This window comes from Otolemur garnettii, unplaced genomic scaffold, assembly GCF_000181295.1.
Source record: "Otolemur garnettii isolate 467f Iridium unplaced genomic scaffold, OtoGar3 scaffold00060, whole genome shotgun sequence".
Classification (NCBI taxonomy): domain Eukaryota; kingdom Metazoa; phylum Chordata; class Mammalia; order Primates; family Galagidae; genus Otolemur; species Otolemur garnettii.
In genome coordinates this window covers 6,601,044-6,628,826 of record NW_003852455.1, presented here as the reverse complement: position 1 = coordinate 6,628,826, position 27,783 = coordinate 6,601,044, and the positions used below count along the sequence as shown (strand labels likewise).

General features: G+C 39.9%; 1 protein-coding gene and 1 long non-coding RNA gene across 2 annotated transcripts; one reads left to right on the top strand and one right to left on the bottom strand.

The window, feature by feature from the left end:
* Nucleotides 1-805: 805 nt before the first annotated feature.
* CLDN1 (claudin 1) lies at nucleotides 806-16,443 on the bottom strand. The gene is made up of 4 exons (XM_003792703.3): nucleotides 15,964-16,443; nucleotides 7,738-7,902; nucleotides 4,971-5,055; nucleotides 806-3,302 (listed from the first exon to the last, which is right to left on the bottom strand). Exons 1-4 carry the CDS (start codon nucleotides 16,184-16,186, stop codon nucleotides 3,140-3,142), a joined length of 636 nt encoding a protein of 211 aa, XP_003792751.1. The 5' UTR covers nucleotides 16,187-16,443; the 3' UTR covers nucleotides 806-3,139.
* Nucleotides 16,444-18,419: 1,976 nt separating this feature from the next.
* LOC111726284 lies at nucleotides 18,420-19,085 on the top strand. Its single transcript, XR_002774093.1, has 2 exons — nucleotides 18,420-18,480; nucleotides 18,908-19,085. It is a non-coding gene; the product is annotated as an uncharacterized LOC111726284 (long non-coding RNA).
* The last annotated feature ends 8,698 nt before the right edge of the window (nucleotides 19,086-27,783 follow it).

The window sequence follows — 27,783 nt, the reverse complement described above, 5'->3', positions numbered from 1 at the left end:
AGGAGGAGTCACACAGAGGTGGGTCTCCGTGACCTGAATCAAAATTCAGTTTTGCCTTCCACCCTTGTCAGGAGGACCTAGGAGTTTGATTTTCTCTCAAACTACATGGGCTTGGGCCTTCTCCCCAGAGACTGAAATTCTGTAGAAAGAAAGTGAAGATTCTGATGAAGCTCCTTAATTTAAGGACAGTTCAAACCAAACTCACTGGCAAGCACCTAGTTTTTCATGTCACATGAATGCCTGGGAAAGCACGTGAGAACTGAGGTCCTTTGCTTACCCGTCTATCTCATTCATATGAACGTTTCCCAGGGCGAGGCCACACTTAGGGCTGGTCACTTACTGAAACATTAAGATACAGAGTGAATGAGTGTCATCTCTGGCTTCCCTGAGAGGTAGTTTTGAGAGTCACCATCACAAAACGACGATGGACCTCCAGCCAGCTGTCCCCACCCTTTCTGCTTTGTGAGGGACACAGCCACATGAGCTTTCCCAGTGCTTTCCAGTGGACAAACCACCTCTCCATCTTATCATTTAATCATTCCCTGTCATGCGTTCGCTTTTCATGGCTGAGAGAAATTATTAAGGAATGTTTCCCGGCATCCTCTCTTAACACCAGCCTTGAAGAGGAGCTCAGTTTAAGAGAAGTAAAACATTCTAGTGGGTGGAGCCACTGAAATACTTGGATAGATGGCCCAGAGGCAGCACAGGGATTTCCCAGGAACAGGTGAGTCAGACCCTATCCCAGGCCGCCTCCTCTTTCAAGCAGGATGACCTTGATATAAGGGATGGGAAAACAAGCCACAAATTTGTTTTTACTACAAAACAACAATTTATTGAAAAAGAGCAATGCTTTATACAAATCCCATTATAACCCCCCCAAATATCTATTGATTTGTTTCCAGGTGTGGTAGCAGAGTATAAAAATATCAAAATTGGATAAATTCTGTTGGTCATTTTTTACTATAGTTTTTGGTCGTTTAGCAATTGGTATCCCCGTGCATGTACATTCACGCATCATTAGCATCTATGTATGTGGCAACGGCTCTTTAAAGTATGACTTTTAGAAGCATAGACTTTCATGTTTGGAAGACTCAGTAAAATTTACCAGTTCCAAATCATCCTAAGAGTCGGGCATCTGGTGAGCTCTCCCCATGTGTTTTGCTCTGAAGTACTATTCCCCGACTATCCGAGTGATGTCAGCTACCAGCCAAGAGCAAGAACTCGGGAGCCATCACTTAGCAGAGAGCACCTTACGGACACTTCTAAGCTATTATAATTCAAAGACTATCCCAAACTGTTGGCTTTATGAACACTCGGGTTTTTATTTTTCCTCATTATATCTGCTTTGCTATAAAAGGCATCAGGCCATTCTCACTAAAGTATCTAAAACTTTCTAGAATCCTTTTCATTTAGTGAGGCTGAATTTTGCTTCACTCTCTCATTGCTGGTGAAACTGGGTGAGAAAGAAACTCATTGCTTAAAATCCTCTCTTTTAAATACCTTAGTTTTTTCTTAATACAATACTTTTCACCTTTTGCAACCACATCTACATGTATCCTTGCTCACTGAATTCCCACCCAATCCTGTGAAGTGGGCAGATCGGGAATTAGCAAACCACCTCTTACAGGTGAAGCAACAAATCTAGGGCAGCCAAACGCCTTGCCCATATCCAGACAGTAAATAACAGCACCAACATTCAAATCCAGGTCTCCAAACACCACGGCCAACACCCTTTCCATTACATCATCTTGTTCAAGTGAAGACGTATTTTGTACAGACTGAAAAAGAGCAGTGTGAAAATGGAACAGAGCACCAACAATGTGTTAGGCACGGCTTAAGGAAAGGAAACATACCAGTGGAGACAGGAGGACAGGGAACCACACCAAGGTGTGTGTGCAGTGACTTGTAAATAGCCAATTGAGCAAATGAAAACATTACTTAGACACACTTCATGTTCAAAGAATGAGAGTGATATCAACTAATTAATACTCACACTACCTCTACCAAATGGTTAAGTATCATTATCTCGATCTGACAGATGGGCAAATAGGCAGAAAGATAAAATTATTGGATTATAGCCATGGAGAGAATATTTGTCACCACATTATCACTCCAGAAAGTCTAGCACTTTGTTCAGACAAACAGACCACACCTCTTCATGAAGACAGGTAAACTATATGATAATTACATACGGGAAAACAGCACAGTTGAAGAGGGAAGAAGAAAAAGGTAGTTTGGGGGATGTACAACTATAAATAAGTAGCTTAAACATTCAATCAATAAACTGTGTTCCAACACTGGGGTGAGCAGCACAGAGCTACTCAATTAGACAAATATTTTGAAAGCAGGCGAGGGTGCTACAGTTCAGAGTCCAGGGATGGTGTGGGAAGGTCAGAGGAAGAGACCACTTCAGTTACATAGAAAGTTGCCCACTTGCCTCCAAATTCTGATCTGTAAGAGATTCTTATCGGTTTTAGAAATTAAAATGTAGACTATGAAATGTGTTAGATTCAGGAGTTAGAAACCAACCAAATTAAAAAAAAAATAATGGAAAAGCAAGTGCTCTAAGATTATGGTAAAAAATAATACATATACAGGTACATATAAAGGGCACACATGAAGAATTGAAAGAACTTATACTTCACTAGGTAGGTCTGGTCCAATAGTAAAGACACTGAAAGCTGACGACAGAGGGGAAATGACTTGGTTTATAACATCTGTCTACATAGAGGAAGATGAACGTGTAACAATAAACTTATTTAATCAATATGGAATTAAATATTTTTTGTATTTTAAAGATATTTAAAGTATGCTGGCATCAACATAATAAGAAGAGTTGTTCATTGTCTAATTTTTTATAGAAAACATGTGTATATACATATCTATATATATGTAAAGAGCAAACCCTCCCGCCACTTGAGTATGGGGCGAGTAGTAACACGCATGGAGAAGACCTTCCTCTTATATTGAGGAAAGAGATAAAATAAGACTAGGTTATTTCTGGCAATAGGCCTTTTGGTTTTGTAACACCACAGTTCAGATTACAACAGTTCAAACTCTCATGTCCTAATGGCAATGATAGGATTTTCCTGTCCATTTTCTGATTGTTTCAACATGAATGTCTCCCTTTGCCTCTGTGTCACACGTAGTCTTTCCCACTGGAAGGTGTAGGTTTTGGATAGGGCCGCGGTGTTGGGTAAGAGGTTGTTTTTTCAGGACAGCAGCAGCAGAGGAGGGCACCTCCCAGAAGGCAGAGAGAAGCAGCAGCCCAGCCAGTGAAGAGCGCCTGGCCAAATTCGTACCTAAGAAGAAAAGAAATGCATTTGTTAATCAATGATTTATGGGCAACTGATATATTAAGGAAGAAAATAAATACTCATATATTGTTTGTTAACAACGACCCACTGTGATTCTTTGGGAAAGTACTTTAGGTTTGTGTACATATACTCAGAAGAATGTTTGTATTGCAACTGTTGATAATTTGCAATAGTAGATCCAGAAACAGAACGTGCAAGACTAGGTTAATCACACCAATATTTCCAAAGACTTTTCCATGGGTGAGAGAATGCTTACCTACTTCAGAAGTGGGGTTTAGATCATGACTCCCAGGCTAACCCTTAACAAGTCATGCTATCACCAAGTAACCATCCTGTTCTATAAAAAAACTGACACAGTGGGATGGAGACTATTAGAGTTTCGAACAGATGATGCCAGACACCTATATAAACTGCCATCCAAATTTTATGTTTTTGAGAAAAGTAGTTCTGAGGAGCCTGTTAACCACTCTGGATTAAGCTTATCCTGGTGGATGTGTTAAACCGCACACCTGGGCTGAGATATCTGTGAGTGATTATAGACAATAAGGGTAGAGAATGGCTGGATCTAGGAGTTAAAAGAATTTGAATCCTACTGCAAATTCTCAACTACTGTGATTCTGAGATAGCAACCTCTCCACCTTAGTTTCTCCTCCTTTCAAGGAGAGATAATCCCATAGGCCTCACTGGACTGCTTTCAGGACTATGTGTGCTAATGTAAATAAGTGCACAGTGCCTAGCAATTTGTAAAGTGCTTTCATGTACATGACTGGTATTATCACTTTGGCCAAATTCTAGCCTGTTGACCTCTAGGAGTTTCTGCCCCTACATGGTAAATGTGATGGGATGAACTCCAACACAATCATTGCAGATGTGGTCTCCTCTACGTGGGTGATTATATAAAAAGAAGAATATATTATCTCTCCAAACAGGGAGATTTTTCATCCATTGCTTCCAACATTTAACAAACAATAATTACATCTGAACGTGATGACTCTGAATGTGGTTATTAGGCTTGAAAGATGTACAGATGGTAAGATGAATAGCCTTGTCCCTGGATCAAAGAGTGTTGTTATGAGAACCAAGCTGAGAGCTGCTCTTCAACTTGCTCAGCTCACAGTACTAAAAAAGATGACTTTTGTAAAGCCAATTTTACAGTTGTGATGGAACATAAACTTCAAGGTGGGAGCTCAATACACCTGAAAGTTACAGCTTTACATGTAAAAATGAACTGTTGTGAAGCAAGTATTATTTATTAACCCCTACAGTAGTACTATTTTTTTTTAATTCAACCATACTACATCATTAACAAATAATCATAGTTAGGGGTTATAAATATCAAAATATACTTCAGGAAGAAAACTTCAAATGTTTTTAACATCTTTATTAATACTTGAAGGAAAAAAAAAAACAAGGAAAAAAATTCCAGTATAGAGCTTAAAACTTTTCTACTTTGAAGTACATTTTGTCATCAATATAGGCTGTTAAAGCAATTATCAAACTCATGGTAACATGAGTCACAACTCATTTACATTGTAAGTTTGACAGAAAATTCCATAAAATCTTCAAATCTTGGAAACTATGGTACTAGAAGATCTTTGCAAGACAGAAAAAGGGTATTTTCTCATAAACTATTTTATGCATGAATAGAATTACCTGGCATTGACTGGAGTCATGGGGTCATAGAATTCTTGAACAATTCTATTGCCATACCATGCTGTGGCAACTAAAATAGCCAGACCTGCAGAAATTCAAAACAAAAGACTTTTAGTCACAATGGAACCCTAACCATAGATATACAACCCGTTAACCTAAACGTATTTAACAAGAATTAAATCTCATCAATAGGCTGACACTTTTATTTTAGTATTAGGGAGAGTAGAAGTTCACATATGATTTATCCCAAGAATCCTGTTAAGATACACAAAAATATTAGGTTAGGGTTAAGCATAATTTACGACATCTTGCTCACCGTAGTTCAAGGTCTCTTGTACAAATAATGCTATTTGAAAACAAATCAGCAGTTTTGTGTTGTACAAGATTTTCTTCAAAGATACTGCTATGCATTAGTGTATTAAATTACTTTCTATGTTTTTCTTAACCAAACTCAAATTTTACATTTCTGCAGGGTCAAAAAGGAAATAGGCAGCTAGATAGTGGATAGAATAGGACTGGTCTCAGAATGGACCAGAACGTTCACCATCCCACTGCCCCCTGGCTGAGGCAATGCTTGGCACAGGTGCTGATTGCCTTGAGATTTGCTGTGGGTGCCACATCAGATCAATTTATGCAATCCAATCTCAATTTCTTATAGTACATTTAGTAATGTAAATATACATTTAGCAATACCAAAGAAACTACTTAGTCAAAATAATTCTTTTCCTCATTTAAAAGAAATATGAAATTATCTCAATTTTTCATATCCAAAGAAACTAAATAACTTCTTTTTATGGTAATAAAAATTAAATATCTTTATGTGGCTCCCTCTCCCCTCCAAAAAACAGAGTGGCTCAATCTAATATTCTCTAATGTTTGACATAAACCATCATTGCCTTCACCTGGCCAAATAGACCATGTGAATGCTCTTGAACTTGTGTCCCTTACCACCAAGGAAGTTCCTGAAATGGGAGTGATCCAGTTACCTGGGAGAGTTATAAGAAGGCTCGCAAAGAAACGATATAATGTAATAAGCTCATTTATAGCTCTTGATGTAAGAATAAATTATTGAGAATAAGGCCCCATTATACCTTTTCAGACAGTTTGTTAATTTGCCTTTAGATAAACAAAACAATTGGTCATTTTAAACTAATCACATCTTTGGCAAAACTACAGACAATGTCCCTCCATTACGGGTTAAGCCCGTGTTATAATGGTGGAAAAGCCCCTGTTACAGGTCTTCCATCAAAAATAAAATAATAAGAGCAAGTATTTCTAGTTTGACCTAGGAGTAGGTCATATCACTGATTTAATTTCTAAAAGCAACAAACTACTTTATATAGGTATACTGTATATAATATGTAGTATGCATAGCAGTCTTCTGTTATATCTAGATATTAATATTATCTACATATATATACCATCTATATAAATACAACTAACATATCATAGAATATATAGATAGTACACAGTAGCCAAGTACTACTGGGAAGGTTAGATGATGTGTCCTTTCAGAAAATGAGAGCCAGAAGACATGGGCAGCTCCATATCAAAGCTTTGTTATAGGCTTATATAGATATATGTGTATATATCTTTAGCTGTGTATAGTATATCCATACGTATTTACATATCTGTACTATGAACTACTTCATATATAGCCCATAGTATATATAGCCACCTAGAGAAATATGTAATGTATACTATATAGCTATATATGGAAAATATTTTACATAGATATATATGTGCTATATGATATATGTCGATATGTAGTATATATGCTGATATGATACAGTGTGTGTGTATATGTATGTCTTTAACTATATATACATGTATTATATCTGCATGTATTTATCTATCTATAGCTATATATACTATGTATTACCTATGTGTGAAATATGATGATACTACATACTATCTATGTCTGAAATACATAGTATATATAGTTGTACAGAGACATATGCAGTATATATGAAAATATTGAAAATAATTTGTTTTATAAAGCTCTGAAATGGTGCACGGTGCTGCCATCTCCTCTGGCTCTCTCTGCAAGGACACGTCATCCAACCTATCAATCAACGCTTGAATAAAACAACAAATACACATTTATTTATTTTCTGTGGGAAATATAATCTCATTATTTTATCAAGTTTTGGAAAGGCATTTCAGTATCTTTTTCTTTCCTAACCTACTTAGCCCAACAGCCTACCATTTCAACATTCCACCTCCATCCCAATTGGCCTTTCTCTTCATTGTTCTATGGGTGCGTAACTGTTTATTCAAGAACTAGATCTGACCATTCTAAACTCCCGTCCCCCTTTTGCTCTAATAATCCCATCCATCCCTCCCAGTCCTGTACCATTCACCTGTTCTTTATGCTCATTATCACTACTCCTCATCTTCTCCACATAGTATCTGTGGAGACACCATAGAAATTTTCTGAATTACATGGAATAGTTCCTTAGCGTTTGCTAGAAAGCAAACACTTCTCTTCACCTGAAGAGAGCAGTTCTAATAAACCAGTTGGTACCTGAAACCTCAACACCGAGACCTGTCCCATGTGAGCACAGATCTCACATGTTCATTTGGCTCCTGCTTGACAACAGCTAAGTCAACCAGACTTCAGGTCTGTGTCTGCAGATTTTAAAGAGACTGAAATCAATTCAAGTGCAATGGATACAACATAATTTAAGGAAACTGAAAACTGCATGTCAAATCATACTAGGAACAGGTTATCAGGGTGATGTGTGGAGGGGGCAGACTCTATTACCTGCGATAAGAAATATCACGCCCCCAATGACAGCCATCCGCATCTTCTGCACCTCATCATCTTCCAGGCATTTCATACACTTCATGCCAATGGTGGCCACAAAAATTGCTATCAGTCCCAGGAGGATTCCAACCACCATCAAAGCACGGGTTGCTTGCAAAGTGCCTGAAAAAAAAATTTTTAGAATATGTAAACATATTCTTAGATCAACAAGAGAAGAAAGAAGGCCAAGGACATATCAATGTTGTACAGAAAACTCAAGTAGGAGTTAGGAGACCTCAGTTCTAGTAATGTTCCTGTTGGTAACAGAATCTTCTGGGCTAGATGATGAAAAGAGGTCCCCCAGCTCTAACATTCTATGTTTTCAACATTACATTCAAAACAAACCAGAAATATAATTAATGACCTTGTTTAGATGAACTAATACATATATAATCCTTACTAATGGAGAATTTTGATTCCAAGAAAACAATCAAACCTAGTATCCTCAGTGGTAACCACGTGTAATTAAAATGGTTTACAATATATCCTTGATATCAGTCACAAGCTTTACAACCTAATTGTCAAGCATCAGAAAATTTAGGTGATTTTGGAAGATAAAAAAATGAATTTCTCACAGATAATCATGGCTGGATAAGCAAATTTGTATCTCCAGTGATGCAGAAAGGCATCGAGGGTAGGGAAGACTATAAAAGGCATTTTCTTAAAACAAAATAACCTTTGAGATGTTACCTTGGGACACAGTAGTAGTTTCGCATCCAAAGAGATCATCAGTTTTTAAAGCTGTTTAAAATGGCGTGTAGTAAACTAGTAGACACGATAATTTTTAGATTGTATGTCTCAGGATTTCATTAATTCTCTGTTGTTTTTGGTATACTAAATCATGATCTGAGATATTATGTCAATTTGTTTCTTAAAGGGTAAAAGCTTGATAGCACTGATGTGGCATAAAAACATGGACTTTAAAAATGAGCTGAAACAATGGTGATTAGAAGATTCTTGTTTAAATTATAGATTTATTTCTTCCTTCAATTAAATATCACAATGTCACTGACCATGTTAATAAATAATAAATATTTTTTGCATACCTAAGTATTATTTACCTTGTAACAAATTATACTACCTTGGGTAAGGTACTTAGTATTATTTGGAACAATGCTGCATTGTGTAAACTGTGATCGATCATCCTTCTCTCCAGGATATTAGAAGAAGTGATACTACGATGGTTTTTAAAAGTGACCGAGATAAGTGTATGGAAAAAATTTTCTATCTCAATGTTTAATTTAGACCTAGACTCAGTCTTAACATCTCCAGGGGTGATAACCTTGGTTATCAAATATAATTAAGGCTAAATATTTCAAAAACTTTATTAAATGTTAATTTAATAAAGATAGATACAATAATTACTTAAAAGGAAAGAGAAAAGTAAAACAATAAAACTCTTGTATTTAATATAGATTTTAGATTTGGTCCTAAGATTACATTCAGAAGGAAAACATTTCAGGTTGAGAGATGCTAAAAATGGAGATGCTGAAAGTAGCAAAGATAAACCATAAGTCTAAAGGATAGCATGACCACATATCCCATTTTGCCAGGTACTGTCCTAGTTTTAAAACTAAAAGTCCTACATCATTAGAAGGCCCTCAATCTTGGCAGACTGGGAGAGCTAGACACCCCAGAGGAGGATGATAGGATGTGGGAAGAAAAGTGGGGTTTGGCAGGTGGGGAGAAGGTGTTTACCCTGCAGAGCACTGGAAGGCAAGGTTAAGGGCTTGGAGTTCCTTCTAAGTATTATCAGAAGTCATTGAGGGTGTTAATAAAGCAGTGACATGATTTTTACCCTCAGTATAGAGATCACACAATTAGTAAATGTTTATTTCTGTGATCGACCTTCAAATATGTATAGCCTTTTACATCTGAAAGCCATCTCCACTTTTTTTTTTCTTCATACATCCTATTTTCCAACCGTTTATTAGTCAATTCTGGTGCTTTCTCTGATCTCTGTCCAAGTTTTCCACTTCATTCAAGTTGTAGGGCCCCAAAGTGGACCTCGAACACTGATTTGTTCTTCAAGTAAAAATAGCAAGCAAGTAGTCCAGCAGGTCTGAGCACTGGGATTACACGGTAGACTTGATGAGGAGTCTGCTGGGGATCAATCTCATGAATCAGGCTTGTATAAAACCACTGATCTCCCAGGCAAGGAGCCTACACACATAACTGGCTCCAGGGTTCCATCTGTCCCTACCTGGAATGATCTGATACAGTTTTAATCTCTAAGTTTCCCCCAGTAAGTTCTCAAAGAAAATACATTTGATACGTGTCACGTCTACTTTACTACTTCTTTTACAGTTTCTAAGGAGGAGTTGGCAGATATTCTATTCTGCAATTGCTATGCCCTACTGTGCTTCATTTCTCCAGAGAATAATACATTGTTTGTATAATACAAATTGAAAAAAAGGAGAACATGGAAAAAACCAATATTTTGGAATTATATAAGCCACAGGAAGGGGATCATGTTTCATTTTAAAAATGTTTTGCAAAATAATATTTTTCATTTTTATCCTGGCAAGTACTGACTTATTCAAATGTTTTTATTTTACTATATTATAATAGATTGGGATCAGACACAAAATCTCATCTTTCTTTATTAGAGATATTTGGACCAATTATTTAATGAAATGAGGGAAAAATGCAAAAAGAATACCGACATACAAACACAAAAAATGCTGAGAATTACAACAACATGAAAACTCACTAGCTAGACACGTATAATGATAGATTAGAAATCACAGTAAGCAACTGTTGTGTTTCAAGTTATGAGTGTTTTATGTGTAGATCAAATCTAAATTGCAGAGTTTTAGCTGGAACCAGATGAATCCCTTTAAATTAAGGTCTTAGGGAGGCCTTTTAAGTAGTTCTAAAATATGTAATTGTGATCTCCTGGATGATTTGAGCCAGATATCTATTTCTATTCTCATCCCATTGCCTGTACATGGTAAGTCACAGTGATTACTCAATCTATGTTCAATAAATTTAAATTAGAACTTTTTTATCATTAAAAATTGTACTTATATGATAAATAAAAACACTTTCTGTGTTTAGCTTAACCTTTGAAATACTGAAAAACACCTCCCTAAAGAGCCCCGGGAGGCTTTAATGTTGTCACATAAATCCAGGCTTATTTTAGATCACTAAAAAGCTAAAAATTCATGCAGAGAGTAAAAATTTATACGTTTTGATTAATTTGGTCTATATTTAAAATTGTGCTTCTCCTGAGCTTCTAAGAGAAAGTTATAAAATAATATTTGGGAATAGAGAAATACAGCATTTCACTATTAACTTTGAGCTGGGGTGATTGGATCAAATCTAAGATCAAACATATTCCACTCCTGGCCCTTTAAATTTGAAGACACCTCTCCATTATTATGCTCGCTGACTGAAGTGTCTATGGAAAACCAGATCAGCCAACAGTTGAAAAGTTACACTATTGTTTCTCAGCATTATTCAGCAGTAAATGGAGAAGGCAGTCTTTTAATTATACTTAGCTAGACTGATAATCTTGAGATTAAAGACCCCCGAAGGAGTTCTCATGGCTTTCAACCTGAAAGTATAATTTTAAAAAATGCATACAAAGGCCTCTACTTATAGGACAAGAAATGAGTTAGAAGTTACTGATCTACTTTAGTGAGGTTAATCAACAAACGTGGAGGAAGACAAGCGCAGACAAGTATGTGGAATTTTTTCTAAAACTTTAAGTTTTGCAACTCAGGCAGCACAAACTATTATAAATACCTAACATTGTTTATATTACTTACTAGCCACATCACCCTCGGTACTACTTATATCTTACATAAAATATAGTATTCTCCTGGTATAGATTGGTATTGATTCCAGAACCATCCATATATAACTAAATCTATATATTAAAATCTTGCAGTAGGCCCTCCAGAGCCTGTGTGTACAGAAAGTCAGCCCTCCATATACATGGGTTTCTTTCTTTCTTTCTTTTTTAATTAAATCATAGCAGTGTACATTAATACTATCATGGGGTACATTGTACTGTTTCTGTATACAATTTGAAATACTTTCATCCAACTGGTTAACATAGCCTTTATGTCTTTTTCTTAGTTATTGTGTTAAGACATTTATATTCTACACTTAGAGAGATTCACATGTACCCTTATAGGCTGAACCATAGGCGTGATCCCACTAATCATCCTCCCTCCACCCATGGGCTTCAAATCCCACAATCCAGGGTTGGTTGAAAGAAATCCACCTATCAGTAGACTCCTGCAGTTCAAACCACATTGTTCAAGGTCAACTGCAGATTTCAACTGTATCTCTATTCTCACATATTCCCTTTTTGCATTGGTCGTTGCTTAATAAGTGAATTGAATGACTAGAACAAAAATATATGCCTTTCTTCTGCCCAGCAATTAAGTGAGCTTAACACAGAATGTCACAGAACTATGCTCCCAGGGACTTTTTCACTTACTACTTCTTTTACTTTTACTGAAGTTGAAAGTCCTACAACAGTCCTCATTGTCAGCATTTCCATGTTATTGCTACATGAGCTAGTGGCCTCTGGGTGTGACCTCAGGACGCAAGCACAGTCTGTGATTGAAGTGGCTGGAATAAAGCAGCCTGTACCACTTTTTAGGATGTCCTGTTTTGCTGCCTTTTTTGTTTGTTTCTTAGAGAAACTGTCTCATGCTTACATGTATGCTTCTACGTTACCTCCGTAATACTCATCACACCAGTCAAAGATGCCCAAGCTATACCACTTTCCTATTTTTCTCTAGTCGCTGTAGTTACTAACAAAGAATGTTGGCACTAGAAGGAAATCTTATCGATGCCCTATGAGCAAGAATAGGGCCCAGCTCGTGTTTGTTGATAGTACATGAAACACGAATTTATCTTCTTATTCCACCCACTCTGTCCTATTTTCTAAGTGGAGGGAAACCACTTGAATCCAGGGAGATCAAGTGGCTAACCATTATACACACGGCTACTGAGTGCAAAAACTGAGTCAGAATTGAAAACTTTTGTTTTAACTTTCATCATTCTAAGAGACAGAGCTAACACTTGAAGCATATCTGAATACCAACAGCCCTTTGACTACCCTCAGTTCAGCAGGCAGAACGCAGTCTGGAGAACAAGTGGACGCCCTCTTCTTTGCCTATTCTTCAAAGGCTCTCCAAGTCAGTGATTTTGTCTCTGATTGAGCCTGACATCATGGTGATAGTGCTGGGAAGCCTCACAGCAACCAATACTCATTAAGCACACCTACACACATGTGGATTCATGCAAAGCAAGTTAAACAGGCTGGAGGAGCTTATAAACAAATTACAGAATCTCATGGGTAGGTGAGACTTGAGCGAGAGTCTAGCCTAACCTCCCATTTGTCTGGTGCTCAGATTTTCCCTACAACCTTCCCACAAAATGCTTACTTATTCTCTGCTTGCACACCTCCCACCACGCAGCTCCCAGGGCAGCCCAATCTTTAGACAGCTCTAGCTATTAAAGTCAAGCAAGAAGAATCAATTAACTTAAACAATAGCTCCCTAAAAGTGGGATCAAAATAATACATGGTGTATAGATTAATCAAAAAATGTCTACTGCGACTGTATCTGGCCTCTTTTTAATATATTTCACCTTTCAGCTGCAAGAGTCATCAACACCAATAAACATCACATAGTTTGGATGAAATGGAAATTGTCCAAAGCATTATAAAATCACAATACACAGTGTGATATTTGTTTCCCCAGGAAGTTTCTCAGCTACATTTTTATAAACTGCTTGGCAAAAACTACCGAAAAGAAACTCTGCTCTATCTCATTTCTCATATTGTATACTATGTCCACCCTGTACAATGTCAGCACACTGTATCCCATCAGATACTTTATGAAGGTCATGTATTTTTGACAACTGACTATAGTTTAATCAGGGAACAAGGGGTTTTAATATTTCCCGTGCTAAAACCTTGATAAATCCCCGTGTCTTTATTCTAAGTCACCAAGTAAACTCTACTGAAAAAGACGGCATGATGGACAATTTCAGGAAGCCTGCAGCCAAGCTTTTCACCTAAAAGCACTTCATGACACACAAGCTTTTATGAGAAACACTACTTACATATACACAAATAATTCTTTTCATCTGTAGGTGTCATAGAACTATACCAAAACTGGACAGTGAATCACCTCTCTAGGTCTCTATCTCGGGTGGGTGTGAACACCACCATTCAGGTGTAGAAATAGAGACGGGTTTTCCAGGCTCCGTCCAAAGCTCCAGTGAGTCACTGGCAGGTATTTAGAGAACATGTGAGTCAAGGGACCCTCTTCTGGGAATTCGTCTTGAGAGAAAGCCCTCAGCCCCACCTTGGATAAACTATGGCTTTAACTAAAACAAAGAGTAGACTTCGATCTGGAGTTAACAAAAAGAAACCTCTATAATGTGTGTGTGTGGGGGATGTTTATAATTTCCATCAGAGTTTTAAAAACTGTGATAACTATAATAACCAGTAATAAATAAAAATAAAACATTTTCACCCATCATGTGAAAGGAAGCTTTGTTTAAGTATTTATAACACATATCGATCTGATTTCATTTGGTCAATGAGAGAAGTTAAAAGGCAGCTGATGTAAAGATTTTGAAAATTAATCTTTTGATCAGAAGAATAGAATTAATAGTGAGAACTCTCCAGAATTGTTCTTAGAACCTTCTCCATCTGCCAAGTCCTCAACACGGTACCTAAATAAATGCGTCTTTCCATGAGAAAATTCAGTGATTATTTCTCAATCGTCCACTTTATAAGCATGAATGTAACTCAGGAGGTCAACAGTCCACACATAATCACTAAACTTAGAGGTGAGTTTTGGTATAAGGGAGTCCTAACATGGGAACGTTTAAAAGCTGAAATGATAACACTCAAAACCACATCACACGCTGACTGACCAAATGCCCCAGATGTTCAAGGTGTTTAAACGGACTTGGACCAGGCTCAGTAACTCAGCTACCTGTCCTTGACACACATTATTAGAAGGTGTTCCTCACTAGGACAAAGCAACAAGTGATGTCAACTGAACAATGAGGACACTGCCCACCTGCAGCACACAGTGAGAGGGCTGGGGCCGGTCCTGTTTATCTAGTAGATAAAGACTAAATTTCTCAGGAAGAACCTCATACATGAATTGGTATTCCCTAAGTTAGGGGGAAATTAATCATTTTTGATTAAAACCTTTCACTCAAAACTTTTCATTTAAAAAAAAGTGAAAAAGGCATTCCAATAACCTCCTGCTCACCATCCTTAGAAATATTTGTCTCTACATAATCCTGTTCAACTTGACCATTGAGCACCGAACCTCCATTACATAGAAATTCCCTTGTGGAAGACTGAAGCCCTCTGGGGCCTTCCTCTCCCAGCTGACCTTTGCTCCCCTCGGCTGTGACTATTTTGTCCATTTATCTTCAGGGCCTTCACTTTCCCCTTTGTAATACGTTGGACAGGTTATCATTTAGAACTTCTCTTTCTTGTCATTTTTTTTTTTTTTTAAACCTACTGGCAACTGTCTCTTTCCAAATGGCACTACACAACTGGGCTTTTCTGAAGGCTGAAAATTTGGGGGAATTGCAAGAGGTTTCTTCATAGAGGGACTCCCTGCACTAACTGGATTTTACACTTAAAGAATAAAAAATTCAACCTCGGCTGAGTAAAAACACCAAGATGTGACATTCCATGTAGAAATGTAATAATACGAAAAGTAATAGTAAAGGTTAAAAAATTGTTTTATGGAATACTTTGGGGGTATCTAATTTTGCATACTTTAGAAGCTATCAGCCTCCAAACTTTTCTAGCCATCCCGTTTTCTTGTCTGAGCCCTGCCAATTTTTAATTTACACAGAATCTTAGAAAGTCCAGGGAGGCCTAAGGGCTCAAGATCGCGCGCTCCCATGTGCATCGTCTCCCTCTCCACCTACCTTTATGGGATTTTAAGATGAAACTACACCTAGGGTAGAGAAAACTGATACTAAAGAGTTAGAGGCAATACTAGGGTTTATCTCCCTGTCCCCAAGTTCTCTCCAGTTCTACAATAAAGCACCAGGTCGGAAGACTTGATCAGCTAAAACCAATAACTAAGGCAATCACACAACAGAATGCCGGAGAAGGAGGCCACTGGGGTTGGACGGTGGCTATGGGGGGGGAGGAGGGTGCGGGGATGCACTCACTGGTCAGATTCAGCAAGGAGTCGAAGACTTTGCACTGGATCTGCCCAGTGCTCTGCGACACGCAGGACATCCACAGCCCCTCATAGATCGCCTGGGCGGTCACGATGTTGTCGCCGGCGTAGGAGTAAATCTTCCACTGGGGCAGGGCAGTGCTGACGATGGCGCCGATCCAGCCCAGGAAGGCTAGGATGAAGCCCAATAACTGCAGTCCCGCGTTGGCCATGGCTCGCTCGGGCGCCGGCGCTGGCTCGGGACGGGCAGGTGCAGCAGGCGGAGAGTTGGCAGGTGCGCGCCTGGGGCTCCCAGAGGTGGCGGGGCCGCACCGGGAAAGTTAACGTGGAGAGTCCTGCTTGCTGAGCCGCGGCTGAAGAGGCTCTGGGCCCCGGTCGGGGTCTGGGTCTGTGGTTGCGATGGCAGAAGCTGCGGTCGCTCCCGCCTCAGGAACTGAGAAGCCAAACCTCTGGGCGCCGCGATTTAAAGCAGCTCCGCCCCGGCCCAGCCCCGGCAGCCACGCAGCGCCCCCTGGCGGTTTCGGGCCGGCTCTCCCGGAGGGCGGCAGGGCAGGGAGCGCCCGGTTGGGAACTTGCTGCCCACGCCTTGGGGACAACCCACAGAGGGCCCGGCCCCCAGACTGCGTCAGGACTCACTTTCTCTCGTCTCTCCCCTCTCTCTCGTCAGGCTTCTCAGGCTTTTCATTCATTCACTCCACAGTTACTCCCCAAATTACCCTGTACATATAAGGGTAAACCCTAAAAATACATAAAAATGAAGCCCTGAAGTGCTCGGTTTTATTTTTAATGTTTTCTGTCACCTTGGCCCCTCCTCCTCTCCCAAACACACCTCTCTCCTCTCTTCAGCTTCCTCCCTCTTTTCCGTTCCTTCCTCTGCTCCCTTCTCTTCGTGGTCTGTCCTTGTCTCTAGAAGAACCCCTGGGATCTATACACTTTATAGATCAGCAGACCGAGCCTCAGAGAGCTGCGTGATTTCTCCAGAGTCGCACAGCAAGTTAGTAGCATCCGCAGGGCTTGGTTCCCGCTCATCCTGCTCTCCAAATATTTTCAGTGACCCAAATATATGTCGTTTGAGCTATTATTTTTCTTACAAAAATGCAGCTCACCTGCTCCCCCCACCCCACCTCCACCCTCTGCCCCACAGCGGTTTGTCCTACAGCAGCAACCCCTTATCAGAGAGGCCTGGCCTGTGCCACGCTCCCCCTCCAGGTGCTTCGCTAACGTTATCACGTGCGGCTCAGCAAAGGTGAGGGCATCGGGACAGTGTCCCCCCTAGAGAACAGACTGGGCTGGGATTTAGGAAGTCTGCTGCCGCCTCTGGATTCGGATCGGCTCCTTGAGCCTTTAGTTCCCTTCTGTGAGTCTGTACAGCTTCCTCCTTGTTGTTCTTCAGAAGTGCTGTCGTGGTTGAAAATAATTCATCTGTTTTCCTAACTGCTTTTTCTGTGTACTGTGAGTTTGGTGGGAGGAGAAGCTTCTATGATTTTGGTAAAAACAGAAGCGTGGTGGAGGCAGAAATAAACATAGTAGGGAGAAAATGAGCTAGGCTGTGTTGTCCTGTGGGAGCTGCCGGGTAGGACCGGGGAGGAACAGAGAGGTGTTTGGAGTGGGACTGGAGGGAATGACCAAAGCCCTGTCGTGCGCCCTCGCCTCGCCTGGCTATTTCTAGTTACCTTTTATGAAGGTTTAAGGCTGAAGGACTGGTCTGTGCGGGGATTTGCAGACTGCCCACGGAGAGGGTCCTACAGGAGCTGAATGAAGACATTTAACCCTTTCCAATTCAAGTTTTCTGCCACCCCAGCTCTTCTTTATTTGGGGTGGGAAAGAGGTTAGTGGCATACTTAGAATTATCCTACAGTTTTAAAAGAGAAAAACATAAATATGAACACATCTGATAATTTTATTATCAATATTAAGGTACATGCAATAATTAAAGTGCTCTTCTTTATTTTTGTTGATCATATTTTTGAGTGTGACACTTCTTGTAGCAACCTGGGATGAAGTCCAGGCTTCCTCTCGCATGTCTCACAGTGGAAAATGGTCTCTCTCCTTCCACCTTCCTCATTTCTTCTGCTGCCAGCCGTGCAGTCCCCTGTAGACATTTTTATGCTGCATGATAAAGCCCATCTTCCCATTCTGCCTTTCCTCAGTGTCAGAAAATGATAGTCTTCCCCTCTTCCTTGAATTTCTGTTCTTCACACTGCTCACAAGCTGAGTGATGAGATTTCTCCTCTAGGAAAGGTTGTCTGTGTGAGCTGTGCCTGTGGTTCAAGGAGGAGGGCTCCGGCCCTATACCCTGTGGGTGGCGGGTTCAAATGCAGCCCTGGCCTGCAAAAAAAAAAAAAAAGAAAAAGAAAGAAAGAAAGAAAGGTTGTCTGTGGTTTTTCTTCAGAAGGTTGTCTGTGGTTTTTCTTCAGGGCCACGGGCAAACAAATGCAACCAAAAAGATGCGTTGGCTAACTTCCGACATAAGATTGGAAAGTAATCTGCAGTGAGCAAGCTTAAGGTAAATGAGTATTATCTTTCTTCTACAAGCTTTCCCAAACACCTGAAATCTTCTAAGTAAGCTCTGTTGGTACCATGTTGATACTGTATTCCCAGGACTGGACCTAGAGGAAGAATTTATTACTTTCTAAGTCCAGATGCCTATAAGTATCGATGAAGAGGTATTGATCACACTTGATATGTTTTATTCCCCAGAGCAGATACTCAGGGTTTGCCAGAGGAATAGACCAATACCACGTGAATCATATAATCTTATATTTTTGTGTTCTAGTCATTTGAGAATTAAAGCTATTTTTCAAAGACATGATTAGATTTCAATGACTATGCTTATGCACCAGACCTATTTCTATCAACCTACAATTGGCAGGGAATTGAAGGGATGAATTCTGTAGTCAAGAGGGCTCTGTATTTTTGTGTTTTTATCATAGGTCTGCACGAGGCTGATGACTTCACTGCCCACAACCATGTTTGTGAGGCTTAGGAGAGTGCTGTTTGCTTCACTGAGATCCACGCCCACCTCTGCCTTAATCCTGTCTCATTTTCTTTCCTTATCCTCGGTGCAGAGGACAGGTGAGATAATGGCTTAGCATAAATCCATCAACTCAAGAAGAAAAACAAGTACTAACACCAACCTTTCATATATGAAGCACAAAACAAGAAAAGCAGCATTGTGACCCAAAAGGTCCTAGAAAGACTGGCAGTGGTATGGCAAATATCCTGGCCTCTTGAGGAGGAAAAGCTGCTATGTACTTTCGGATGAATTACCTTCTTTCTCTGACTCAGTTTTGCTATTAGTTAGGAATACACATTACTGGTTATCTACTCAGGAATAAAAAACATCATTGTACTACAAGGACATTTGCGCTGGAATGTTTATTGCAGCTCAATTCACAATTGCCAAGACATAGAAGCAACCCAAGTGCCCTTCAATCCCTGAATGGATTAACAGACTGTGGTGTATGTATACCCTGGAGTACCATCAAAAAGATGATGGAGACTTTACATCTTTTGTGTCTACCTGGATGGAGTTGAAACACAGTCATCTTAGTAAAGTATCATAAGAATAGGGGGAAAATGTTATGCAATGTACTCCATATTAATATGAAACTAATATATAAACAACTATCAGCACACATGAAAGAAAACCACAGTATGGTCTGGTGAGGGGGAGGGGAGAAGGACCAGGGGAGGAGGGAGGAGGATGGTTGACTGGATCGCACCTAATGTGCACGATGTGAGGGTGTCCAGCACGTCCCTGGGTGAAGGGCTCCACTACAACTTGACCTTTACTTCAGAAATGAAAACAAGTTCACCTAAACGTTTGTACCCTGATATCAATCTGAAATTTAAAAAAAGAGGAAGGGATTGGCTTCTAAAAGTCACTCAGTCTAAGGCTTTATGCCTATAAAGAATAACAGTTAACATTTGGCAGTAATATTTTCTCAACAGGTCTTGAGCTCAGGTTTTCTCTGCCATCTCTCTGTGCAAATGACAGAGCCCCAGAAAGGCCAGGTTGCTCACCCTGTGTCCTATTTGATTTGGTATATGGTTATTCTGGGATTTCAGATGACAGAGTTTTGAATCTATCCACTGTCCTATAATATTTCTCTGTGTGATCTCCATCAGTTGAGGACAATGGGCTTTTGGGGGTGGGCTTTGACATCCTTGTTATATATTTCCAGCTCCAGGCAGTGGTGTGATGTTCTGCTCTGTGACTGCCTCTTCTCAATCTCTGTTGCAGCCACTGAGATTCTCTACCTTGGGAATCCAGAATCATGGGACAGAGAATGCCGCTGCCGAGGAGGGAGGGAAGGGCAACTCAGCAGTTCGCTCAGTGGTTTACTCCATGTGCCTATGCGAGGGACGCTTGTGCGTAGCCATCATCCTGAGAACCAGCAAGGAGTAGAAGAGCTGCACGTAAAGAGAGAACCTTCAAAGATGGAAGTCAGGGTGAGACGAAGGGTGATAAAACAGAGAGTACCAAGAGCCAAGTTCCTGAGAGGCAGCCTGATGAGAAATGGTTCTGAGGTTCTCAGAAATGGTTAAGGATGAAAATAAGAAGGCTTTTGGGATGTAAATTTTGTCCTTAGGGATAATATAGGTGAATGTTGATTTTTCAGAGCTTCTCACATGCTAAAGCAGAATGGACGGCCACATTACTAAGTAGGCAATCTGCTCTATAATTATTTAGGGCTTGAGAAAGGAGTCAGAGTACAAATGTAAAAATCTAACATGAATTTTAGTATCAGAACATGCAAGTTCCTAATAAAACAATGGATGGAGGACTGTCATAACTTTTTAAAATAGCCCTTTGAAACACCTTGTAGTTTTTGAGAGGGTAATGAAGGGTAGTGGTCAAGAGCACAAACTTTTTGAATCCTAATTCTATCACTGCTAAGTGACAATTTTGTGCAACATTCTTGTGCCTTAGATTTGTTTTTCTCTTTCAAATGACTCAAAAAAATAGTTTCTTATGGGCATTAAACAAGGTAATACATGTGCGTTGCTTGGAATAGTAGTTGGCGTATAGTAAACATGAATGAAATGGTCATTATTCTTTCAAGCAGATCAGATACACTTAATCTGCTAATCCTGCTGCTTACAAATGATCTTCTCCTTTATTCAGAGAGAACCTTTGTTGCCTTGATTCTGTTACGATCTCACTTAAAGTCATAAGTAGATCAGGGTGAAAAAACTATACACTTTCTCTAGCAGAAATTTGCAATTTTGTGTTAAGAAACAGAAAAGGCAGCGAGTAAAGGGGTGTGGAAATCTTAGATGAGATTTCTAAGCCTTCTCCCCTGACCTTGACAGCTCTCGCCTCAGTCCTGTGTAGTTCCCATGGCTGGGACTAACCTAGAAGGTTAGGAAGGCTGCCTCGAGGGCTCTCCCTGAGAAGGAGCAGGCCAAAGGCAGAGGGGGAAGGGCCATGTGGAGCCAAATGACTTTCTCTCAGACATGGGTGAAGATCTTCAGAGGGTCAGGGGGGAAAATGTGTTATTTGAGATTTTTATTATCAAGTGTTTGCCTTGTTATCATGTGCACATAAAATTCCTTTTTAGACTCTAGCTTAAACTCCTAGCCTGACAAACCCATCAGTTAAGAAAAATGGGGGCTTTGGAGGGAGGCGGAATTTCAGCCTTTCAATCTACTGTTTCGATCATAAAAGTCTGCTTTGAAGCAAATTAATGGACTGCTCCCTTTTACCGTTTTCCTTCTGTTGTTTGGGGAAAAGTTTTCTTTTAATCTTTATTGATTCTAGAAACACTCAACTAATTTGATCCTAAGAGTCAATGTCAAATTGGTAATGATGCAATTCTTTTAATCTCCTTAATGTAATTCTACCTGTATGAGTCACGATTCTCTAGAAAAACAGAACCAGTTGGGAATTATATGTATGTGTGTCTGTGTGTGTGTAGCAAGGAAGAAAGAGAGGATTTATTTATTTATTTTTTTGAGACAGAGTCTCAAGCTGTCCCCCTGGGTGGCATCACAGCTCACAGCAACCTCCAACTCCTGGGCTCAAGCGAGCCTCCTGCCTCTGCCTCCGAAGTAGCTGGGACCACAGGTACCCACCACAATGCCTGGCTATTTTTTGGTTGCAGCCATCATTGTTTGGTGGGCCCAGGCTGGATTTGAACCTACCAGGTCAGGTGTATGTGGCTGGCGCCTTAGCCGCTTGAGCCAAAGGCGCCGAGCCTTATTTTTTATTTATTTATTTTTTTGGAAAGAGCGAATTTAGAAAAGATTTATAAGATTAATTTTCAGGAACTTGTGGGAGCTTCCAAGTGTGAAATTTGTAAAACATCCCAACTTTGGGAGACTTTGGAGTTGATCTTGCTGTCTAGAGTCTGAAATCTTTTAGTTTTGGGTAGAATTCTTTCCTTTTGGGGAAACTTCAATATTTCCTTGTTTGAATGAGCTTTACAACATTATGAAGACTAACCTTCTTTACTCAAAGCCTATGGATTTAGATGCTAATTGCTTCTAAAAAGTGGCTTTCTAGCCACATCTAGGCTTGTGTTGACCAAACCAGGGGACCAGTGAAGTGGACACATAAAATTACCTTCCTACGAACCAATGCTTACTGATTATTAGATTCTAAGGGCTTTACTTGTATGAACTTGTTATACGAATGAGAAAACTGGAGCGACTTAGTGAAGTTGTTTATCCCACGTCACACAACAGGAAAGGAGTGGAGTTGACATCCAAACTCAGTGGTCTGGCTCGGGAGCCAGATAGCTCATGTCTTGTGCTGTACTGCAGCACACTTGGAGCTCATGTTTATCTCCTGGCTCTCCTGTGACTCTCCACGCCAGGTAGGATGGTGATATCCCAAAACTAAGTCCTCAACAAGCCTCCAGTGCTGAGTCATATCAGAGTGAATAGCGGGCCCCAGTTAGTGTTGGGTAACTAAGTGACTGAGTAAACAGATGAATGGAGTGGAAGAAGAAACTCTAATCTCTATTATGAGGAATCTGAGGCACCAGGAACACAGTAGTGAGGGAAAACAGTTTTGACCCTCAACAAGATTCATGTTCTTGGGAGGGAACAAAGATCAAAACAAAAAGAAGTAGCAGTTCAATAAAGCTCCTAACTTTTAGTGCATTGGCCTTTGAGATAAGACAGAATCTGGTGCTTTCTCCTTGCATTAGATACCGTGCTAAACAGGTTAATCAATCACTCTGTGTCTCATTTCCCCCATCTGTGAAATTAAAGAAATATTTTGTCTCACAGTTTGTGAAGAGTAAATAAAATTGATTAGGGTAAGGTAGAAAATGCTGAACCTTTTATCTGGAACATGGAAACTGATCTGTGATAGAACCTGGGTATCCCATTGTCATGAAATAGAAGGGGGTAAGTAATTTTAGTAGTTTTTGAAACTAAATTAACTTTTAACTTGGAAATAATGAAAGATTTCCCTAAAAAATCTAGATTCTGTTTTGTCTAGCATAATCAAGAACCAGCGATATCCTCTTAATAATCTAGAGATGTGCAGCTCCAGCTCCAGATAGCTGTCTGGTTTCCCCCTTCTCCAGGGCCTGCTACCCCTACATGTACGTTACTTCTCCAGGTCCTGTAGGCTTTTGATGCCAAGGTACTCATAGGTAGCGCATGATGTAAGTAGCTGAATAGACCAGACTTGCATGCTGTGCTAAGGAGTGTAGACTTTATCATGTCAGTAATACAAAAATCACAGAATATCAAGTAGGAACTTGAGCAGATTTGTGACTTTTCTGGGAAGCAGGAGGTTAATTCAATGGAGAGACTGGGAATAGCTCAGGGATGGGTGAATGAGAGGATTTGAAGAATGCTGAGGGCAGGGGCATTGGTGAAGGAGAGATGAGGAAACCTAGGAGAGATGGGTAGAGATGAATCAATTGTGTTTGCTTCGATGTGATTCTGAGCCAGGAGTGATAAAGGTCTCAAAAAATGCTGAGTCATTTTTGTTCACCAATAAGAGAGACATTATGCTTGACCTTAAAGGAGAGCATTAGCTCGGCGCCTGTGGCTCAAGTGGCTAAGGCGCCAGCCACATACACCTAAGGTGGCGGGTTTGAATCTAGCCCGGACCCGCCAAACAACAATGATGGCTGCAACCAAAAAATAGCTGGGCGTTGTGGTGGGCACCTGTGGTCCCAGCTACTTGGGAGGAGGAGGCAGGAGACTCGCTTGAGCCTTTGATTGCTGTGAGCTTTGATGCCACCGGCACTCTACCCAGGGGGACAGCTTGAGGCTCTGTCTCAAAAAAAAAAAAAAAAAAAAGAAAAGGAGAGCGTTGCATGAGAAACATGACTGACTTCTCTAGGTTTCAGCCATTCCAGAGACGGAGGAGGACTGGACTTGTGCCGTATGTCAGCCTTTAACATGAACCCTCCCTAACGGGTTTTCAAGGACAGGGTTACATTATGCATGGATGTAGCCTGGAGATGCAACTCTGCTATCTTGAATTAGGAAGAAGAATTAGACTTGGGGCAGGAAGAATTGATTAAGAATAATGACTATTAGATATTTTATCTCCAGTGACTATGTTGATGTGAATGATTATTTTAACTTGGGAAATCTGAATTTTTTTTCCTCAAGAGAATAAGAGGATAATGAAAGGTTTTAAGTAGGAGCAAGACCTGATAAGATTTGTGATTGACAACATTATAGTTAAAGAAAAGATTGGGGAGGAGGGTTGTGGAGAGGGATGGAAGTGCATTCCAGTTAAAGGAGGTTAGTATAATCTGCATGAGGGATGGAGGCCAGGACTTCAGAGGTCAAATAGAGAGCAAAGTAAGAAAAACAAGGTGAAAAAGTTTGGTGTGATTAAATTATCAGTATGCTGGAGACCAGTTAGCTATCTAATTAAGGGACTTTTGAAATTCTGTTGAACCTTTCCTCCTGTCATTTAATCATATACATTAAAAAATGCAGGATTATAGACAAATCTAAGGGCACTAACTGTAAATATTTCCCAATTTGAGTAACACATAAAATTTATTGAGTTCTAACCCTATGCTTACTCATAATTCTAAGTGCTCTACCTCAGACATTCAGAGACAGATTTTTTTTAACTTATCTGTATTTATTACAACCCTTAGGAGTTGGGATTTGGATTCCGGCACTACATTGCCATTCACAAGCCTGGCTTTCCAAACGGCTTTACAACATGCATGGATAAACTTATAGAGACAGAAATTCGGATTCCATTTTGATTTCTGAAAAGCCATTATTTTATTGCTAAGTGTTGGTGCTAATGAATAAACTGACCAGCTGTGACATTATTCAGTTAAGTAGTGATAGTGATGACTTGACTGTGCTTTGTGCTCTCGCCGATGCTCCCTGGCCCTGTGTCATAATGAAGCTGTTGAAGTCAGGGTGCTGAGACAGCCAGCCCCACGGTGTGTAGTGCTAGGTTTCTTGGGTTTGAATAACATCCCATCCTGGCTTTGCTGGTTGCTACCTGTGTAATTTTAGGTTACTTATTATCCTGTGGGTGGCTTATTTTTTTCGTCTGCAAAATAGGAATACCAGTGTTACAACCATTATGTGGTGGTGGTAAAGAGTGGGTTCTCTGCTGGGCCTGGTGGCTCGTGCCTATAATCTGAGCACTCTGGAAGGCCACAGGGGGTGCATTGCTTGAGCTCAGGAGGTCAAGACCAGCCTGAGCAACAGTGAGACCCCATCTCTACCACAAGTAGAAAAATTAGCTGGGTGTTGAGGCAGGTGCCTATAGTCCTAGCTACTCCAGAAGCTGAGGCAAGAGGATTGCTTGAACTCAGGAGTTTGAGGTTGCTGTGAGTTAGGTGATGCCAGGACACTTTACTCAGGGCAACAGAGTGAGACATTGTCAAAAAAAAAAAAAAAAGAAAAGAAAAAAAAGAGTGGGTTATTACATATAATCCATTTAGAAAGAAAAGGGGCCTGGCCGGTTAGGCACTCAACAAATCTTAACTCTTGCAATAATTGGTGCAGAAGGAAGATGTAAGGATCTGAACCAGTGCACAGCATGAGGATGGAGAATGGGTAGAGCTGAGAGATTTTGCACGGGGACAAGCTGCCTTATTGTGCCATAATATGAGGTTTAAATAATTAGAAGTCACCACGTGCTAGAAACATAATTAAAACTTACTGAAACTGATATTCCAAAGTCACATATGTATGTGTAGACTTTTAACCTTCAAATTAAAATCTAACCTCTCAAACACAATCTGCTGTTTCAGCCTTCTCCCCTCCCGTTTGTTCTCCCCCCTGAGAAAACCTGAGAAGAGACTGCTTATTCTGTGAAAGCTGCATGAGCTAAAGGTTAAACCAGGTAGAACCAAAATCAATGAGTGAATGTGGGAAATGGAGAGGACAAAGAACACAGCATTGCAAAATCCCACAGTCAAGAGTGAATTTGAAACTGATTTTCCGTTACTCTGACCCTCTGACCTGCGGTACCACACGTGTCCGGGGTTGGACCAGGAGTGGTTTCCTGCCTGGCCACGCCTGCCCTTGCTGCTGCAGGGGCTGAGCTGGAACGGGGCTGCCAACATTTGTTATCTTCTCCCTGGTAACTGTCTTCATCTGCTGCCTTCGTGTTAATGGTGCCTGCACCACATTCCCTTTGGCTTTATCAAATATTTACCGAGTATGTAGTTTATTAAACCCTGATCCAGTAATTAGAACAGGCAAGGGCTTGTTTCTCATTTTCTGGGGTACTCATTTTATTTTTTTGCAAAACCGTCTTTCCAACCCTTGGCAGGATATAGGGAGAAGAATTTAATTATAATCCAGGCAACCCACGGTGCTGTCCAATTTGATGGCCACTAGTTACCTGTGGTATTTACATTTTAATTAATTACAATAAAAAATTCAATCCCTCTGATATGCGTGGCACATTTCAAGTACTCAGTATAGCTAGTAGTGATACCCTGACAACACAGACATAGATCATTCCATCCCCTTACATACTTTTATTTGTCAGCTAGAGTGTTCTGGTCACAGATTCAAAATTGATTTGATTACACATACAGGTTCTAAATCTATGTATGTCTTTTGAAATTTTCTTTTTATATCCCTTTAAAACTAAGTGTATTAGTTATCTGTGGCTACCATGTCACAAATTACTACACATTTAGTAGTTTAAAGCAAAACATTTATTATCTTGTAGTTCTATGTTTCAGAAAACTAAAATGGATCTCACTGGGCTAAAATAAGATGTCAGCAGGGCTCCTGCTGATTGATATGCAATGTGTATATATATATAAATTCTGATTATATGTCCTGAAATAATTTAAATCAATTAATTATGAGAGACGATATTAGTAGTTTATTTAACATGTATCAGACAGTAAGAGCTGAGATTCTAGGAGCTTACATGCATGAACTCATGAATAAATAAGTGACTAGAGACACTAATAGCACCTTAGTTATAGTGCAGATAAGTGAAGGAGGACACAGGGAATATTAATCAGAAAAACATGGGGTTCTCTTCCTGGCATAACCACTTACCCTCTTGTGTAATCTCTCTGCATATACATTTTTAGGTAGATAAAACAGAGATCTGATAAAATTATCCCAACCTTCCCTTCCAACTCTTAAAATTTTCCTTTATGAGTTAAGGCAGCAGAAAAGATAAGACTGTAAAAAAGTATGATATTGAGCAACACAGAATTGCTCCCTATTACTGGAAGAGAAAATAAGATAGTAAGTACCGGAAAACTAAAGCGAGATGATTTAATCAGATATAGCAAAGCATGATTTTATTGTTCAACAATAGGCTAGGCTGAAGCGGTAAAGAAACTGAGTACAAATAGTCAAACTGAGCCCAGGA

Excerpts from the sequence above, each read along its gene's own strand:
- CLDN1 (XM_003792703.3), bottom strand. The coding sequence starts at position 16,186 with ATGGCCAACGCGGGACTGCAGTTATTGGGCTTCATCCTAGCCTTCCTG. Across the intron at positions 5,056-7,737 it reads CGTGATATTTCTTATCGCAG|GTCTGGCTATTTTAGTTGCC; the intron begins GTAATAGAGTCT and ends GAATTTCTGCAG. Across the intron at positions 3,303-4,970 it reads ATGACTCCAGTCAATGCCAG|GTACGAATTTGGCCAGGCGC; the intron begins GTAATTCTATTC and ends TTTTCTTCTTAG.